Source organism: Chlorocebus sabaeus, chromosome 1 (genome assembly GCF_047675955.1).
Source record: "Chlorocebus sabaeus isolate Y175 chromosome 1, mChlSab1.0.hap1, whole genome shotgun sequence".
In the NCBI taxonomy this organism is placed as follows: domain Eukaryota; kingdom Metazoa; phylum Chordata; class Mammalia; order Primates; family Cercopithecidae; genus Chlorocebus; species Chlorocebus sabaeus.
In genome coordinates, this window is record NC_132904.1 from 47,904,127 (window position 1) to 47,922,926 (window position 18,800).

At 46.8% G+C, this 18,800-nt stretch overlaps 1 protein-coding gene across 8 annotated transcripts in view; it reads left to right on the plus strand.

Moving 5' to 3' along the window:
* The window catches only part of PLEKHA7 (pleckstrin homology domain containing A7), a 231,690-nt gene that overhangs the window by 85,256 nt on the left and 127,634 nt on the right, over positions 1-18,800 (plus strand). Inside the window, exon 1 of one of the 8 annotated variants that reach the window (XM_037997522.2) lies at positions 2,725-3,100. The exons of the other annotated variants lie outside the window; for them this stretch is intronic. Within the exon in view, the coding sequence (XP_037853450.1) occupies positions 3,018-3,100 (83 nt within the window). The 5' untranslated portion in view covers positions 2,725-3,017. Of the gene's footprint in view, positions 1-2,724; positions 3,101-18,800 lie in introns of those variants that run through there. 8 annotated transcript variants of the gene reach the window in all.

The following is an 18,800-nucleotide window of genomic DNA, read 5'->3' on the forward strand; positions in this document are numbered from 1 at the left end:
ACTCAGAAGGCTGAGGTGGGAGGACCGCTTGGGCTCCGGGAAGTCGAGGCTGCAGTGAGCCATGATTGTAACACTGCACTAACATGATGGAGCAAGAATATTGTGTCTCAAAATAAAAATTAAAAAAAAAAAAAATTCTAGGGGCAAAACCAATCTACCTTTAAGATTACTATCAAACTCCTAATGGGGAGTAGATGGTAGTGGAAAATTGAATTCTGTTCCAGCTTGCCTGTAAGGTTTATTTCATTCTGTTTTTTGTTTTTTTGTTTTTGTTTTTGAGACAAAGTCTCACTCTGTTACCCAGGCTGGAGTGCAGTGGTGCAATCATAGCCCATTGCAGCCTCAAGCTCCTGGGCTCGAGATCCTCCCACCTCAGTCTCCCGAAATGCTAGGATTACAGGCGTGAGCCACCATGCCTAGGTCACATTCTGTTTTAATGTTAAGGTTCTATAACTTTAATATGGGTTGATAAATTTACTTGTTGTGAGGATGACTTGCCATAGTGGCATCACAGTTTACCTCAGATAGTAGATTCTGAGTCAACCAGTAAGAAAAATGAACACAGGCATTTACCACCTCCCTCCCCAACAGACCACACACACACATACACACACACACACACAATTGGGATGATTTGTTTTGTAACATTTTGTTTTATTCAACAGTATGTATTTAATAATCATTTTAAAAGTTGTATGTATTCTGTTGTAAGCATGTACCACAGTTTATTAACCAATTTCCTATTGTACAATTAGATCATTTCCAATTACTTGCTGTTATGAAAATGATGAGATGAACATCCTTGAGGATAAATCTTTGTGCTCATCCACAATGAAGTATTCTGGCTAAATTCTTGGTTGTGGAATTGATGGTTCACAGGATATGAGCATTTTAAAGCCTTTTAATTCATATTGCCAAATTGTCCCCAAGATCATTGCATGCTTCCTTCAAAGTGTCTTCTTGCCAACATTACTGGAAATTATTATTCAAAGGAGTCTTGCACAGCATGGCTTTTTTTGTTTTTTTGGATGACCCAGGGCTTCTGTTCATTGTCTGGCCAATTTATCCTGGAAAGAGTACATGAAAGGAGGCTAGAGATGATAAGTGCTGGTGGCTGGGTTGTGGGGGAGGGTGGGGAAAGATAACAGAAGGGTGAACTTGGAGGCCATTTCTTTACTCTGGCCTCCAAGCTATCTTCAGCAGACATCTCAAGACAGAATATTGCTTAATACTTACAGGGCATATATAGTTTTAAAAATCATATTCACTACTATAATTTTTGATTTGGAAAATAATTTGGTGCCTTGTCACCACAGAAAAATGAGAATGGCATTTGTATATTTATCCAAAAGGAAGTATGGTTTAAAAAAATATATGGAGAAACAGTGTTCTAATCCAACCTCTCATTTTATTTTTATTTTGTTTTGAGACAGGGTCTCGCTTTGTCACCCAGGATGGAGTGCATCACAGATCACTGCAGTCTCAAATTCCTAGGCTCAAGCCATTCCCTCTCTGCTCCCGCCCCCGCCTCAACCTCCTGACTAGGTACCGCTACAGGCTAGCACCACCGCGCCCGACCCAACCTCTCATTTTAGGTAGAGACACTGATACCAGAGAGTGGAAGGGGTTTCTGTATGGCCACACAGCAGATTGATGACTGAGTTGGTGCCTCAAGTGAAGGTTCCCGAATTCCTGTACAGTGCTCTTTTGCAGAGGCAGGACAGCCATGGGTGAGGGAGAGATGAGAAAACAGACATAAGGGCGTCTTTGGACAGATAGCCAGGCTGTCTTTTAGGGCCTGGGAGCCACCCTATGCCCCACCTGGATAAAAGCCCAGATGTTCCTAGCATGGCGTTTCCACTTCTGCCTAATCATCTGCACCTGTGAATGGAAGCAAGCTTACAATTTAATACCCAGTGGTTTTGCCTGAACTTTCCCACCCCCTGGGTAACCTCTCAGCTTTGTCAAGTATCACTTCGTCAGGGAGCCTTCCTTGACTGCCAAGACTTAAGGCTCCCTGGTGCATTCTTATAGCACCTCTGTAATCCCCTTGCAACAATGGTAATTACCTTGTTCTGTATTTAATATAGGTCTCCCTGACTAGAGTAGAAGCACTGTGAGTGTAGGAAGATTATCTGTTGCTCCTGGCATATACTAACCCTTAAATGTTTGCATGTTTGAATATTTGGACGGGTGCTAATGAATGAGTTAGAAGTGTGTTTGGGCTGCTGAGAGGTGCTGTAGTTCTGATTGCCTGCAGGACCAGGAGAGTGATCCCTTATTGCCAAGGGCATTGAGAAAAGAGAGAAAGAAAAGAGACATAGTTGAGGTTGCCAGGGCAGAGACAAGCCAGAGGGTATGGTCTGCTTCGCTGGGTGCCTGATAGTGGCCTCCTGGGTGATGGGGTCGCAGTCACATCTAACCAAGCCTTCATTCCTGGCTTGTCAGAATCCGTTCCCGCAATTTACCAGGGGTTGTTAGAGAGAAGCCTCCATGAATCATTCTGGGGAAGAGAATTCAAGGTCAGGACTCTTGGAGGGGAGACGACAGCAACCCGGGTCTCCTGCAACCTGGTCTTCCCAGCCGATGGGCACTTGCGGCAACGGATGACAGGTCTGCTGTTGTCTGGCTAGACGCCGGAACAGCGCCGTTCTGAGGCCGCAGGTCCTGCCCCTCCGCCCGTCCGGCCCCTCGGCGCGTTTTCCTCCCCCTCCTCAGTCTCTCTACTCCTCCCACTTGCAGCATCCTCTGCGAGGAAAGGAATGTGCTGCGCTCGGACGCGCCGTCCTGGTCTAGCGGCAGCACCTGGGGCGCGCTCTGGATCGCTGGGGTCCGCCGTCTGGCGCTGCGCCACGTGCTTTGGTCGGTGCTGATGTCAAGTGGGTGTGGGCTCCTCGGAAAGGCCCCGGCGAGGACGAGGAGGGCGCGCCATGCGCCGCGGGCGAGCTGAGGCCCCAGCGCCCTCCGTAGTCCAGCGCCGCTGACCGGTGGCCCGCCCGGGCTCGCGGAGCAGTCGCATGGAGCCGCGGAGCTGCCAGCCCTGGGACGCGTGTCCCGCCACGCTGGAGGTCTGGCAGGGGCTGCCAAGGGGGGCCTGCAGGTGTGTGTGAGCGCTGTAACTTTCGGGGGATCTGCGGGCTGTTGAGCCGACAGGGCGCAGGGTGCATGGGTTCCTTTTGGGGGTGCTTTGTGTCTGGGCGCGGGCGTGACCGGAGCCGGCTAGTCCCCGGCCAGCCATGAGCGAGGGAGCCGTAGCTGGCCGCTGGAGTTTCTGCAAGAGAATTCATTGAGCCGGCGCCCGGCTTTGGGTTACTCCTGGGGAAGGACGCCGAGGGAGCTGCTGTTGTTTTTAAAAATCGGGTCTCCAAGTACAGCCTGCGTTCACGTTAACAGGATTATCTCAGCAGCAGACAGCGCCGCTTCCCGAAATCGGCTGTGGTTGGGGACCCCACGGCCCCGCAGGCGTGCGGGCTGCGGGGACAGCAACTGGCCAGCAGTGGAGGGGGTGGGGAACGGGAAGTGGGCAAAGGCGAGCCCGCCAAGCGTTCTGCCCAGTGTGTCGGGGCGCCTGCCCTTCCTCTACACCCACACTTGCCAGGAGTCGGCCACGGAGGAGGTAAGGGGTCAGCTTCTCGCCTGTGACAGCTCTGGTTTCAGACACACCTTCCCGAAGGAATGCAGAGGCTTTGTTCCAGGCGCCCGTCCCAGCCCCGAGCCCTGAAGCCCGCGGGCATAGGGCTGGGACTCCGGTGCCATTACTCATCTTTTATGGCAACGCCGGCAAGCTCCTAGGTAGGCAAGTTAATTATTAATGTGTCTAAGCTGGAGAGAGGAAATCTGAAAATGAGACTGGTGGGTTGCAGGCCTCCCCCTTTCCTTTTTGGCTTTGGCTAGGCAAGGTTTAAGCCCGAGGTATTGCAGTCTATTTCCCGAGAAGGATAAGGGTATTCCCCCAAGGCACGAGCACTGCCCCCCAAGAGGTCCCCTTTCCCTGTCGGTGGGACCGCCCCCTCTCCTCCCGGAGGGCAGAAAGGTGCATCCCTCAGATTTTAATGTACTTTAGAACCCGCCTGTACCCCTCCTCCTTTGCCTTCCTAAACGAATCTCACTCCCATCCCCTTCCTCAAGGCAGCTTCCTGAAGAAGCTTCCAGACCAGGTGTCGGAGACCTGAGTCCTCTCAGCAGGTAGAGTCTGAAACATTCTGAAAAATAGAAAAATGTTGCCCTGTCCCAGCCATGGTGCCTGAAAACCTCCTTGCGTGCTCCGCCAGTGCCCTCGGGTGTATTTTCAGGCCTGGGGGCTGTGGGCAGAGGAAGAGGTGTCTGTCAGGTATCACCTGACTTGTCTCTCTCAGCAGGAGGGGAGCAGGGAGGTCCAGGTGGGAAATAGAGAAGGTGGAGTGAGGCTCCTCCCTCAGGCAGTTTCAGTTTCCCTCCTGTCCTTGTCAGAGGGAGGGTGGGTCTAAGACTGATAGTTGTACAAGGTGTCCTGTTTGTGTGCTGGGGTATTTCTGGGCGGGGCCCTAATGAGTGGGAGTGCAAGGGCCCAGCCTTACATGGAGGGCTGTGGACCAGGCTGGGCTCTGGGGAGGTGGGAGGGACAGGGGTTGGTTGGAGGCAGACCTGAGGAGATTTTTTTAACCCAGCCAGGGCCTTAGAAGAGTTGTGAAACTCAGCCTTCCTGGTAGCATTGTGCCTTAGAGACCTGGGAAGCTATGTGCTGGCTTAGGACAGTTTTCAGTCCTGTTAACGGAAGGGTCGAAGGACTGGACTGTAGAGTAAGTGTGATGAGGAAGATGAGCATGTCTTGGAAGCTGACATTCTGGGGAGCGTAAGATGGGGCTGGGTTTATGTAAGAGCGGGGAAGGGCAAAGGCAAAAAGTGTGGGGAGTAGGGTGGGCTTACGGGAGGCAAGGAGCAGGGAGGCAGATTTTAGCCCTGGTTGTGGGCTGTGTATCAGAGAGGTGCTCCGAGACAGGCTGCTGTGCTCCCTTCCCTTCCTCCCAATTTTCTATCCCCTTTCTCAGTGACTTGGCTTGCTGAGTTTGCCTGCCTCTCTGCTGTGGTCTCCATGGGCTGGGCTGCTCCAGTCCCTACCTCACTCCAGCCTTCCAGGGAGAAAATGAGTGAAGGAAGGCTTGGCTTTAAAGAGGCTGTTGACTCTGATACCCTGGGTTATTGGGCAATCAGTGCCACCTGCCCTGCCACCTGGGTTTGTGGTGTGTACACTCCATGGCAGCCCTCCCCTAACACACTGGGCTCTAGCTTGTAGAGTGCCACTTTCTCCAACCCTGCTCTGAGCTGCTAGTACTCTGTGAATTGAGGATTTGAAGATGGCCTTGATTAGGAACAAGGTTTTTCTGTTATGAAAACCACTGAAGCCTGCCATCTAACGTCTCACCTTTAGGTCTGCTGGCCATGGCTGCATATTCGTGGATAATGGCCCAGCTAAGACGGTCTGGGGCAGCTACTACCCAAGGTGATTCTGGAAAGAGTAGGTGGGTAGTGAGGTCCCTAGGGCACTGAGTTGAATGAGAGGGCATCAGAGGTTATAGGTTATGGGGAAAGTGAGGCAGTTATCAGGCTGTGGGATGGTGAGGTGAGGATATCATGGCCACTATGGATTGTGAGGACAGAGGACTGAGTAGGGCTAGCTTGGAAATTCCCCACGTGTCTTGCTCTTAATGTCTGTACTGGATGGAGCAGGCTATGGTGAGTCCAACATCAGTGGACGCCTCCGTCCTGGGGCCTGACTCCCCCTACTATCAGGGGAAAGGGGCAGCCTGTCTCTCTGCACCAGCTCTTTAGCTTGTCTTCTCTCTTCCCTCTTAAAAGAGGCACTTGGTTGGTGGTGGTTATTGAGTTCCTCAGTAGCAGCTGTGGCAGGGAGCCTTTTCCTGGGATGGGTGGCAAGAGAAGCTCCCTAGGCTAAGAGAAGAGTGGTCTGATGGTTTGTTCTGACTCAGGCAAGATGGGGAGGACAAACAGACTAAAGACCCTGGCAGCTCTTGCAGTCTTGGTTTGCAAAAGCACGAAGTTCCAACCTAGGGTTTGTACTGTATCTGGTGAAGGGAAAAGAAGCCAATGTTCCAGGTCTATGCCCTGTGAGTACCCAGGAATGAGGGGAGAGAGAACGAGGGGTTAGTTGAAGCAGTGTGGCAATTTCTTTGGGGGCTTGGGCTCAAATTCAGTCTCTGCTACTTATTAGCTTTGTGTCCTTCAGCTTCTCTGAGTCTCAGTTTCTTTACCTGTTTGTTAAATAGGGACAAGGCCACTCTCCCATCCCCAGGACAATTGTGAGAATTGTATGAGATGACTGTAAAGGATTTAACGCAGTACTTACCAATTGATAGCTATTATTTTTCATGAATTAAGGCAGCTAGAGAGTCCTTGGATCATTAGCTGAGAGGTGTTTTTGTCTTGTTTTTTAAATGTAGAAAATAAGAATGTCACGAATGTATTTTGTGCTGCTGCCAGAGGCCATACCTGGGCTCCTGGGTTCAGATGTGACAACTGTCCTAGAAGGGTTTCATCTGACTTCCACATCAAACCTGTTTCCAGCCTCCAAATATTCAAAGAGGCCTTGGAGAACCGTGAATCTCTGACCGCAGGCATACAGCACAGCTGAACTGGAAAGGTCACCTGCTCAAACTCCAGCCTTCTCTGATCCAGCCAGGATTAGGGAATATTAGTCCTAAGAGCAACTGGATACCTGTCACATTTTAGCTGTGTGACTCTAGACGAGTCCTTTTATCTCTTTGAGCCAGTGTCCTGTGAGAAAAATAAAACCTGCCTCACACAGTTGTTCTTATGCTCAAACAGGATAACGTATGCTCAACTGTAATGCAGCATTGTGTATTATTGATAGCTAACTAGGTACCAGACAGTGATCTCAGTATGTTCCTATATTATCCCCTTGAATTATCACAGCAAATTATGATGCAACTTAATTATTATCCACATTTCATTGATGAAGAAGTTGAGCTGTTGAGGATTGTAATTGTTATTGTTGGATAGCTGACTCCTTATTGGAAATCATGCATCTGAAGACCTATCTCCCAAAGTAGGAATAAACTAAAGTTCCTACAAATATGTTTGCATGCTGCCTTTCTTCCACTGACCTATTCTAACATCCCAGGCTAAATCTGAACATAAATTTGTAAAATAAGTTTGCTATTTTGGTACCCCTCTCTGCCCCCTCATCCATAGGCTCTATGGGGCCAATGGACACAGTGCCTTCTTGTCTGTAACTTTTAAGTGTCACTTACATGGGATTGTAACCCTCTTTGCACTTACCCTACCTAGTAGTTCCTTTTAAGAAAGAGGTTGCTAGTTTGGTTTGACTTTAGGCAGGGGAAATGTTTGGTCTAGAGCTGACTGTTAGGCTCAGAGTTTTCAAGGTCCCATCTTTCTTTCTGACGCATCTGGTAAGCTGTTTTGCTCTGTTCCAGATGATCTGCCTTGAGCAGAGGTCTGAAGTTCTCATTGTGTTGGGAAAAAAATGTAAAAGGAACCAAAAAACAAACAAACAAAATGCCCTGTGAAAATTAGGGCTCCCAGCTGGTGGTGTTTCAGACATGGGCATTGCTCATTAACAGAGTTACGATCACAGCCCCAAATTCATTCTTATTACTTTTGTAGCATGTTTATAAGATTACAAAAAGGCTGTCGCTTTGTGGGTTATTTTTTCTTTTTATTACTTGAACAACATTTATGCAGGTGTGACACCAATAAAGCAATACACGTCTGGTTTGGAATAAAAAGTGAGACACCACTGGTGAGGCTTTAGGTGTGCTTACGAGATTCTAGAGCTCTGGTTAGCAAAGAAAGGGTTTCCACAGCATGGAGCTGTATACTCTGCTCCTATAGCAGCCTGCTGGTATTGTCAGAATGGGCATAGTTCCTGTCATTTTACTGGAACTTGGAGTGACACGTCTGAAGTCAGGTAGTCAGATATGTAATGGCAGAGACTGGACTCCAGGTCCCTGACTTTTCGGACTCCGAGGCAAGCAGTCTTATTTGTCCTGATAATAATTTAAATAATTTTTCCTATTATGTACACTTTGTGGGAAATTTAGAATATTTCACTACAAAGAAGATAGAAGAAGAAAATTATGGACCAAGCACCGAAGACAACCACTGTCCATATTTTGATGGATTTTGAAAAACCTTTTCTGTTTTGTTTGTTTAGAAATGGGGACATTTGTTTTTGTCAGGGGAGATTTGCTATTTGCTTTTTATTTATACATCTCTGGGCATATCTAATTTCCTCCTTTGGAACAGGCATTCTTTCTGTAAGCTTTGATTCCCTACAAATTCAGGTGAAGCTCTTTATTTTATGTAAAGCACTGTGCTAGGCACTGTGGGGGAAAGAGATGAACAAGACATTCCTCCCTTCGGAATTTACAATTAAGTGGGAGAGGCAGATGTGTACTCAACCAATAGTACAGGTATAATAGTAATAGCAAACATCTCTGGTATCCAGCTCTTTCCATGTACTTTATGCAAGTTACTCACACTTAATCCCCAATCAGCCTTGTGAAGGAGGCGTTGCCCATTTTATAATTGTAGAAACTCAGAGGTTAAATAGTCTGCCTAAGGTGATAAAACTAGCAGCCACCCAAGCTGTGATCCAAATCCAGCTTGTCCCATTACAAAAGCAAGTATCCTCTCCTGTGAAAAACTGCTGGTATCACAAATCCCAGAAAAGGGAAGCTCAAAGTCAAAGTCCTTTGTGAAGAAAGAAGGGATGGTACATATCTCTTTGTCATTTCCTCTCTCATCCTTTCTCTCTCTCTGATTCTAATTATATTGAGTAATATTTATTGTCTTTTTAAAAAAATTCCCTGCTTAGAATCTTTTGTTTTTTTGGGGTCATTTGATAATAAATCTCAGAGTATTGGAACTGGAGGGGAATGGAAAGGTTACCTAGACTATCCTTTTTACTTTCTTTTTTTTTTTTTTTTCCAAATTTTTAATTTTAAGAGATGAGGTCTTGCTCTGTTGCCCAGACTGGAGTGCAGTGGTGTGATCATAGCTCACTGCAGCATCCAACTCCTGGGCTCCTGACTCAGCCTCCCATGCTCGGCTAAGTTTTTTCTTTTTTTAGAGATGAGATCGCGCTATGTTGCCCAGGCTGGTCTTGAACTCCTGGCCTCAAGTGATCTTTCTGCCTGTCTCCTGAGAAGCTGGGATTACAGGCACCAGCCATTGCATCTGGTTCTTTTTATTTTCTTACTGGGGAAAACTGAGTCTTAGAGAAGAGCAGTGACCTGGGCATACAGAATAGTTTTTAGTTAAGTGAGGACCAGAACTCAAGCTTTCTTTTCACCAGAGTTTCCCAAAGTGTGAAATTATATATGGGGTAATACAGGGGTGAATCTTTCTTTCTTTCTTTCTTTCTTTCTTTCTTTCTTTCTTTCTTTCTTTCTTTCTTTCTTTCTTTCTTTCTTTCTTTCTTCCTTCCTTCCTTCCTTCCTTCCTTCCTTCCTTCCTTCCTTCCTTCCTTCCTTCCTTCCTTCCTTCCCTCCCTCCCTCCCTCCCTCCCTCCCTCCCTCCCTCCCTCCCTCCCTTCCTTCCTTCCTTCCTTCCTTCCTTTCCTTCTTTCCTTCCTTCTTTCTTTCTTGACAGAGTTTTGCTCTTGTCACCCAGGCTGGAGTGCAATGGCATGATCTCAGCTCACTGCAACCTCTGCCTCCCAGGTTCAAGCGATTCTCCTGCCTCAGCCTCCCAGGTAGCTGGGATTATAGGCATCTGCCACCATGCCCAGCTATTTTTTTGGTACTTTTTAGTAGAGATGGGGTTTCATCATGTTGGCCAGGCTGGTCTCAAACTCCTGACCTCTGGTGATCCGCCTACCTTGGCCTCCCGAAGTGCTGGGATTATAGACATGAGCCACTACGCCTGGCCAAGGAGTGAATATTTCTTAGTTTTTTTTTGTGAGTATATAATGTTTTTCATGTGTGTTTGAAGAAAAATATAACTAGAACATCAAAGTCATCATTTGGCAGCTGTTATGCTTAGGATATAGCTAGAGTCCTTGTGGTCTATTTAAAGGAAAAAAGTGGAAGTACAGGTTGGACAAGATGTGGCAGAAATTACAGAGGCGGTGTGAGTGATGTGTGGTTAACGTTAGGGAAACAGTGCATTTACACCAGTTTACACTTCCTCCTCATGGATTCACCTGCCTGGCCAGCTTTATTATTTCAGGGGCAAGTAGAAGGGAGCCAACCCTTAGTGAAAACATACTACTTGCTGGACATTTTACCTGCTGGTCAGTATCAGCAGGCTCATTATACTGACGTGTATATATTGAGAAAGTTCAGAAGTTGAGTAATAAGCTCAAGGTTACAGAAGAGAGGTTGGAGAGTGAAGGTTCAGATCCTAGCTTGGACTCCTTCATTTGCCCCTTATAGCCACCTGCTGCATTCCACAAGGTGAGTGAGCCTGGGACCTTTCTCCTCCTAGGTCTGACTCTTGTTGGGATTTGACATGTTCTTGTTAAGGTACCAGGGTCAAGTGGAAATGAATGTGGTTGGGTTGCTAGGTTGCTGCTATAGCCTGATAATTTAAGGCTTGATTTTGATAGAATTTTAAAGAATGTGCAGTGTTTATCAAATCTGACTCATGCTATTCAGTGATGGAACCCTTATCCTGCTTCTGTCCATGTTGTGATGATGCCATGTGAATTGTGAGCCCCAGGAAGATGTAGATTGTGAATGACTCTTGAGATTGAGTCATCTATCCATACTTTCAGAGTTCAGAGAACCAACTAGTAGGCATTTACCTAGAGTGGAGGTGTGGAGGTGAGGTGTGGGCTGCTTCCACGTTAGCTGAAGAAACCTGGAGCTTTTGGTTATAGAGAGAAGAACGACTTTCAGGGCCCCTTGTGGGACATTTTGGCTAGAACATGGGATCCAAGCTTTGGGTCCCTCCTAAACCAACCAAGAAGGTTCAACTTCTTAGTGCTTTAGGACTACATGGAGCATGATCTCTTGCACAAGGTGAACAGCCCTGCATCTGCGATGTGGTAGGTGCTATGATAGTGGAGTGGGCCAAATGATGGGCCCCTCCAAAAGATGTCCTTGTGCTAATACCCAGAACCTGTGAATATGTTACCTTATATGGGAAAAGGGACTTTCAGATATGATGAAGGGAAAGACTTTGGGATGGGAAGATCATTCTGGGTTATCAGGGTGGGCCCATGTAATCAGAAAGGTCCTTGTGAGATCAGAGTAAGGGAAGGAAATATGAGGAGGGTAGTAGAGGTTGGAGCATTGTGCCCTTGAGCCAAGGAATCCACGTGGGCAGCCTCTAGAAGCTGGAAGAGGCAAGGAATGGATTCTGCCCTAGGGCCTCCTGAGGAGCATGGCTCTGCTGACACTTTGATTTCAGTCCAATAAAACTGATTTTGGACATCTGACCTCCAAAACCTTAGGATGATAAATTTGTGTTGTTATAAGTTCCTAAATTTATGATAATTTGTTACAGCAGCAATAGGAAGCTGATATAGATAGACACTGAAGATAAACAGTGAGTATAGCATATCTCTGCCTTCAGACAGCTCTCGGTCTAGTGGGGAAGACAGGCAAGTCAATAGCCAATTTTTTATTTTTATTTTTTTTTGAGGCAGGGTCTTGCTCTGTCACCCAGGCTGGAGGGCAGTGGCATGAACTTGGCTCACTGCAACCTCCACCTCCCGGATTCAAGTGATTCTCCTAACTCAGCCTCCCGAGTAGCTGGGATAACAGGTGCCTGCCACCAAGCCCGGCTAATTTTTGTGTTTTTTGTAGAGATGGGGTTGCACTGTGTTGGCCAGGTTGGTTCCGAACTCTTGACCTCAATTGATCTGCTAGCCTCAGCCTCCCAGTGTTGGGATTACAGGTGTGAGCCACCGTGCCCAGCCTCAACAGTCACTTTTGATAATAGTGGTAGTGTCCCAGCAGGGCTATAAATCCAGGATTCTGAGGGACCTAATTCAGCCTGGCCTCAGGGGTGCCACTGAGGATAAGTTGGAGGTGGGCAGGGAAGAGCCTTTATGGCAGGAAAAAAAGAGCATCAATGTCATCTCAGTCAGATCTGAAAACCGGGTGGAGCTTACTGGCAGTCCTTGCAAGGGAGAAAGCTGTTTCCATCTAAATTGGTGCAGTCTCCATGGCTCTGTTTTCAGACTAAAGCCTTTTGGGCCTTGCATAATTGGGGAGATAGGTTGAAAAGTCCTATGTTTCCTCCTCAGGGTTGTGTGATAATAGAGTTGACTGTTCCAGGCACTGTAATGGCTTTTTTACACATTGTCCAATCTAATCCTCAAAACAACTGCCTGGGGTAGGGACTGTTTTCCTCATCCTGTGATTGAGGGAAATGAGACTTAAGTTAATCAGGCCCAACACCACACAGCTTGTAAGTAGTGGGGCTGAGATTCGAATCCAGGTCTTTAGGCCTCAGAGCCCATGTTCTGAGCATGGTTTTCTATGGTAGAAAGACCACTTGGCCAGATATGAGAGGACCTGAGTTCTAGTCCTAGGTCTGCTTCTTATTAGACTTAGAGCAGGTCAACCTACTTTCCAATCTGTTTTCCCGTCTGTGAAAGGAGGTAAGAGGCCAGCCTGCCTCAGAGATGTTGTGAGTTCAGGGAGACCCTGAAGGCAGCGTGTCTCAGACACCTCTGGAGAGGGCCTTGATAGTAAATCCCATCCCCTTAAGGGTCATTGAGGTGGGCTGGGGAATTCGGCCACAGTGGATCATTGAGGTGCCCACATGGGGCTATTGTATTTGCATCCCTGGGTAGTGGTGGAGATAGAAAATGAAAGAAAGTGGGCAAGAAGCAGCAGAGTGGCCTGTCTCAGGGCACTGGGAGTGGGGGTATAAGTCTAGGAGAGAGAGGTGTGACCTGCATCGTGTTTTCTCCGAAGACACGAATGCTGGAGGCAGCTGAGGAGAAAAACCTTGCTTGTCTTGGGGTCAAGTGACAAGCATGTAGTACCAGCCCTGCCACTTACCGTCTGTGTGCTTTGAGGGAAGTTGGCTGGAGTTCTGTAACCTCCATTTTCTCACGTGTAAAACAGGGCTAATGATTCCCGTGTTGCAAAGCATGTGAAAGCATCCTGTCCCTTTCCTGGCATGCAGTGGACATTCATAAATAGTGGTGAACTCTAGATCACTTTAATATTTCCCAGGGTTAATCCAGTAAGTCCCAATTCTTTGCAGGATTCCGCATTTCTCCCTTGCCTTTCAGACTCACTTATGCACATTGTAGTTGGATGTGAAGGAAGGTCTGGCCATAGACTGAGAGCCCCGTGAATTCTTGAGTGGGAAGGCCCTGTGCTTCCTGGCAGGAGATGCTGATCAGTGTTTTTCTGGTGGCTGTAGTAGGTACGCAGGGCCACTGTGGAAGCGAGAATGTTTGTCTTGCCAAGTACGAGATTGAGTGTCACCGGTTTGCTTTCTGGAAATAATGGCTGTGCTGATGAAGTAGATTTATGGCGCTGAGGTACGTCAGAGATGAGACTGATCTTTTTTTCCCCTTTTAAATGTTGATGTTTTCTGATTATTCAAATAATGTGCTTATTTTAGAATATTGAGAAAGTATCAAGAAAGAAAAAAATGTCTACTTCTAAATCCAGGGATGATTACTGCTAACGTTTTGGTAAATTTCCCTTTCTTCTTTTTTCAAAGGCACATAAGCCTTTCTTTTTTTTTAATATGCTTTATTCACTTACGATATCATGTGTATTTCCCAGATCATTACATATTCCTTAAGAACATTTTTATTTGCTACATAGTAGTCTGTGGTGCACACAGGCCATAATATTCTTAATTATTCCCTGTTCTATAGTTAGGCATTTAGATCACTTCTACTTTTCTCCTAAAATACATAAAAACATTTGACCTTTTAAAGAATGATTTTCTTAAATTCCTGGAACTGGGATTCCTAGATCAAAGAATAAGCACATTTAAAAGTGTATTTTGGTGGACTCTTCTATTTACCTTATATTAAAAAGCAAAAAAGTGTGTAGTGAGGTAGCTGCAGGCCAGCCTGGGTGAGGTCCCTGTTTCTGACCATTGTGCACAGAAGGCTGCCTCCTTGCCACTCACTTGCTTCCTGGCGGACAGTACAATCAGCCTCTTGTGATTTGCCAGTGAAATTTAAGTACTGGGTCAGCCTTTCCAGTGCTTCCCTCTCTGTCAGGAAGTTCGTCTGTGAATCTAACCTAAATCTCATCTGCTGCATTTTAAATCCTCGCCCGCTGTCGCTTCCCCTCAGTGGAGTGGAGCAGAGCAAAACTGCGCACTGTCTGCAGGCAGCCTTGTTCACCTCTCTCCCCTGACCACTGCGACGCCAGCTGCCAGCCTTATGTTACCCTGGAGGAAACTTGAGGGTCTCTGGCTACTGCTGTCGCGACTGGGAGGGCGGTCCTTGCATCGAGTTGCTGCTGATAACACCAGGTAGGGTTTCTGAATCCTAGACTGCCCCTGCTGTGGAGGCCAGCATCTCCTGTGCCCTCTGCAGAACTTGTGGGGGCAATTAGCATTCAGAGTGGCGCTCTCCTCTGGATGCTGTGGGTCTATCAAATTCGTTTTCTGGGGGGAAAAAATGTGACTGGAGCAGGGATTAATTGTGTTTCAGCCCCAATTGCATTGGCCAAGTGGTAAATGTACAGTGAAGGAAGACGGCCAGGCAAGGAGGGGCATTTGAGAACATTCTGGTAATAGGAAATCCGGCTGCCATTGTGGGAGGAAAGGGTCCCACCCTGGGCCTCCCACCTTTGGCATAAAGCAGCTGTGCCCTCTACCAGAACAGCCTTGGCCACCTTTCTTAGCGTGGGTCCATTGTTGAGAGCTGACAGCTTTATTATGGAGCAGTAGGATGTTAATTTGGAAGGGAAATGAATATAGCTGCAACTTCATGGGCAGCAAGAGGCCTCTTGTGTCCCCTCACTTAGGCATTTTAGAGCTGGCTGGCAATTGGCCAGCAGGGCGGAGCGAGTCGCACAGGAAAGAGACTGGGAATTGAGTCCTTGCAGCACCTGTGGGAGTATCTGAGCATGGCTAGAAGCCCAGAGGAGGTGGAGCCTGAAGCCTCCCGGTGACCCAGTCTGGGCTGGCTGACCTCCTCCAGCTCCCTGCCCTCCCCTCCATCACAGCACCTGGAGGTCCTGCCTTAATGTTATCTGCTTGATGCTCCCAGCTTGTCCTCCTTGGAAGTTCTACACACATAAGATGAGATGCCTTGTTTTATGCTTTGCTATTCCCTTCTTCAGTGTCTCGTACAGTGTAGGTCTTGATTGAAATGAAATCAGCATTTAAGAGGCAAAACCCAGTAGTTTGGGGCACTCAATAAAGAAGCTAGTTTTCTGCTCTTCAGCGCCCCTTTAAAATATCCATGTCAGAGTGTTATTCCTCCTTTTGAAGAGGGGAAGCTTTTTCTGTCTTCCTTTATTGTTATACCAAATTCTCTTTGGTACTGAATGTCACTGTACTTTTAGCCTAGCAGGTTGAAGTTGGAGGCCAGAGTCTCCACTGCAAGGCCTTAGTCCAGTGAGTGCCACCCCTGGCTGCATGTTAGAATCCCTTGGGGAGCTTTTAAAAAATATGTCTGGGACCCAGTGCCAGAGATTCTGATTTATTTGGTCTGGACTGGGGCTCTGGCAACATTCCACCGAATAAGGAGTAAGGTGTATCTGCCATACCCTATCAGCAGTTTCCTTTTATGGGAAGATACATAGTAGGAGCCTGTGACATCTGCAGCAGTAGGTTACTCTGCATCTTTTTTGGAAGCAGAAAGGGTAAACTGCCAAATGAGAGCATTGTATCAGGGCTTTCATGTGAGGGACTGGCTTGATGGGAAGCCTCCTGAGATGTATCTTGCACCCATTTCTGTTACCAGGGTGTGCTCTGGCTGTGTCGCTCTGCTTGGTAATTAAGCAGGTGATGTGGACAGGATGAGGATCCTTTGGTTTAGGTTAAAGATAAAAAGGAAGAAGCAGGATATGAGTGTGTCTCTATTTGATTCATCAGCACAGGGACTGGATTAACTTTTTCCTCAAGCTTTTGGAGCAGGTGGGAGAGCATGGGGAAAGAGCTCTGAGTGAATCAAGGATGGCTTTTCAGTTTGGGCCTAGAAGACAGGTCAGAGTAGTGGGTTCCTGCAGTGAGTGTTCAACCCTGCATGACTCCCTGTTATCCCTGAGACCCCACTTCTGCCAGTTTGCTCTTGAATGTTGTAGAGACTTCTTTCCAGAGGAGTCAATAAAGGACCAGACTAATGCCATGAGTGAATGAGCGCCTTGGCTGTGTGTGTTTGGGTTTGGCTGTGGGTTCCTTTTTGTGACTGAGAAAGATTGCACTCCTTTTTGGCTAATGCACATGACTTGATGTCCTGAGTCTTACCCCTTCTCCCATGCCCTCTGGGGTGTTTGTGGTTGGAGCTTTGTTCCAAGAGTAGCCTCCCAGGTTGAAGGGCTGTTTTTGTGGTTGCAGCTGCCCCTTAGCTTCTGTCTCATGGCTGGCCTGCCTCCTTGGCCCTGTCAGCCTTAGAGAAGTTGAAGCTTCCTTGAGAGAACCCCTGTAGTTTTCCCACAGGTGAGGAGGCCTCCAAGTTAACACCTGGGGTGCTGATGATGCCATTCCCCAAACTAGCAAATCCTGCTTAGAATAAGATACACACATTTTGATTTCCTCGTGCTATTTCAAACTGCAATTTGCTAATCACCTATAACAGATTCATCGTGGGTGCTTGTTAAAAATGCAGAATCCCTGGGAATAAAACCTAGGAATTTGCATTTTAGCCAGGATCCCGGGTCATCAGATATAGGAATGTTTCAGAATCACTCTGTTAAAAAATGTCACGTCACTCTTGCTTTACAGTCAGGAAATGTGACAGAGTGGTTAAGTGACTTGCCCAGGATCACACAGTAGATTACAGCTGGAACCAAGCCTGGGAGGACTCAAAGCCAAGTCCAGAATGCTATCTCTGCCTCATATTTGTATGAAGCTTTGTTCTTTGCAAAGTATAATCCATCTTTCTGCTCCTCTAATTTGTTTAGATGGAGAGTGCCCTTGTTGATTTTGGACCAGATTATTCTTTGTTGTGGTGGGCTGTCCTGTATATTGTAGGATGTTTAGCAGCATCCCTGGATTTTATCCCCTGGATGCCAGTAGCGCTTCCCAGTTGTGACAACCAAAAATGTCTCCAAGGCATTATAAAATGTCTGCTGGGGGGGCAAAATTGTCCCAGTTGCAACCCAGTTGTCCCAGTTGCTTTAGTGGGGGAAGCCGTGTTCCAGGGATGTTCCCTAGTGGTATCCCATGACATTTATTTTTATGTTTGGGGACTTGTAAAATTTGCAGAGCTGGCTTCTTCCCAGCTTTGCTAATATGCTGGATTACAAACATAAATGAAGTCACACTAAATATAAGCTCTCTCCTCATCTTTGTTTTGGCTTACAGAGGGAAGTCATAAATAAGCTTGGAAAGGCCACTGACTTTGGACTCCAATCCGTGATTTGCCTGCCACCCTGGGCTTTCTAGGTGTGTGATCTTGGGCAAGTCGCTTAACTTTCTGGAACTCCTTTCCTCATCTGATTATGATAGAAAGAAATGTTTGTTGTGAATGAGAATTAAGTGACACCTTGGATGTGGAAGTGTTTATAAAACATTACTCATATATTAATTGGTGCTGATAAAATTCAGGTCTAATTACCAGCACTTGAGATTTTCTCAAATTTAAAAGTGCAGAACTCAGCACAGCAATTCTAGACTTGTATTTGGCCAAGTATATTATCCTTGTCATCTTCCCATAAAGTTAATCTTTCCCTCTCCCACTTTAAATTTGATCTACCTCTTCTTGGTGGCCATTGCCATATCTCTTTAGGGTCATTGTCTCTGCAAGGTTGGCCATTAGGTTATTATGTTAGGCAACAGCTGGTTTCTTTTTATGGTGACGTTTCTGAAGGGCTGTCAGATGTGTTATGAAAAGTGAAACCCCCACACTTTATTTTCCCTCATTGCCAGCACCCAGAGAGGAGCATGATTAATTCATACATGAGGTCTGAATGTGGGCAGTGAAGCAAGCATCAGTCTGCAAAAAGATGCATGCAGATGAACTTAAGTATAAAGGTCTTTGGGCTCTTTGGGACAGCAAACCTCAGTTAGTGCAGTGCTTCAGTTTGTAGAGGAGGAAACTGAGCCCAGAGAGGGAGCATGACTGAGGTGTCAGGGACAAAGTGAGAGTCTGGCCAGGTTCTGCAGGAGCTGAGGCTCTCAGCACAGTATTTGTACCTGTCTAGGCTGCTGCCTTGGAGAGTGTGGTGGGGAGCAGGCCCTACTCTGTATCCAGGTTACTACTGCTGCCTTCTGTTTCCCTTCAGATGTTGCCGTGCAGGCCTTGTGAAACTGTCTCTTTCTGCTCAGTAATTTATGGATAGAATTTCTCCAGAATACACATAGTACAAGATGTGGTCGTCACTGATTCTTGGAATATCTTGAGGGGAAAAGCAATGAACATTAAGAGGCTCCAGTTTCTTTGTGAACATAGAGAGACTGAGAAACTGAAGCTTGTTTTGTTCCTCAGTAATGTCAAACACCATCCCTTGGTCACACATTTTCTCCCACTAGAATGTGCTCCTGTATCACTACTATTAATTATTAGTGTTATTAATACTTGGCTGCTGTTGAGTACTTACTGGATGTCAGTGCATGTGAAGCGTTCAGCACAATACATGTCTCATTTAATCCACCCCAAAACTCTACAAAGATGGTACTATAATTTTCTCCATTTTGTAAATGAGGAAAGAGGTTAA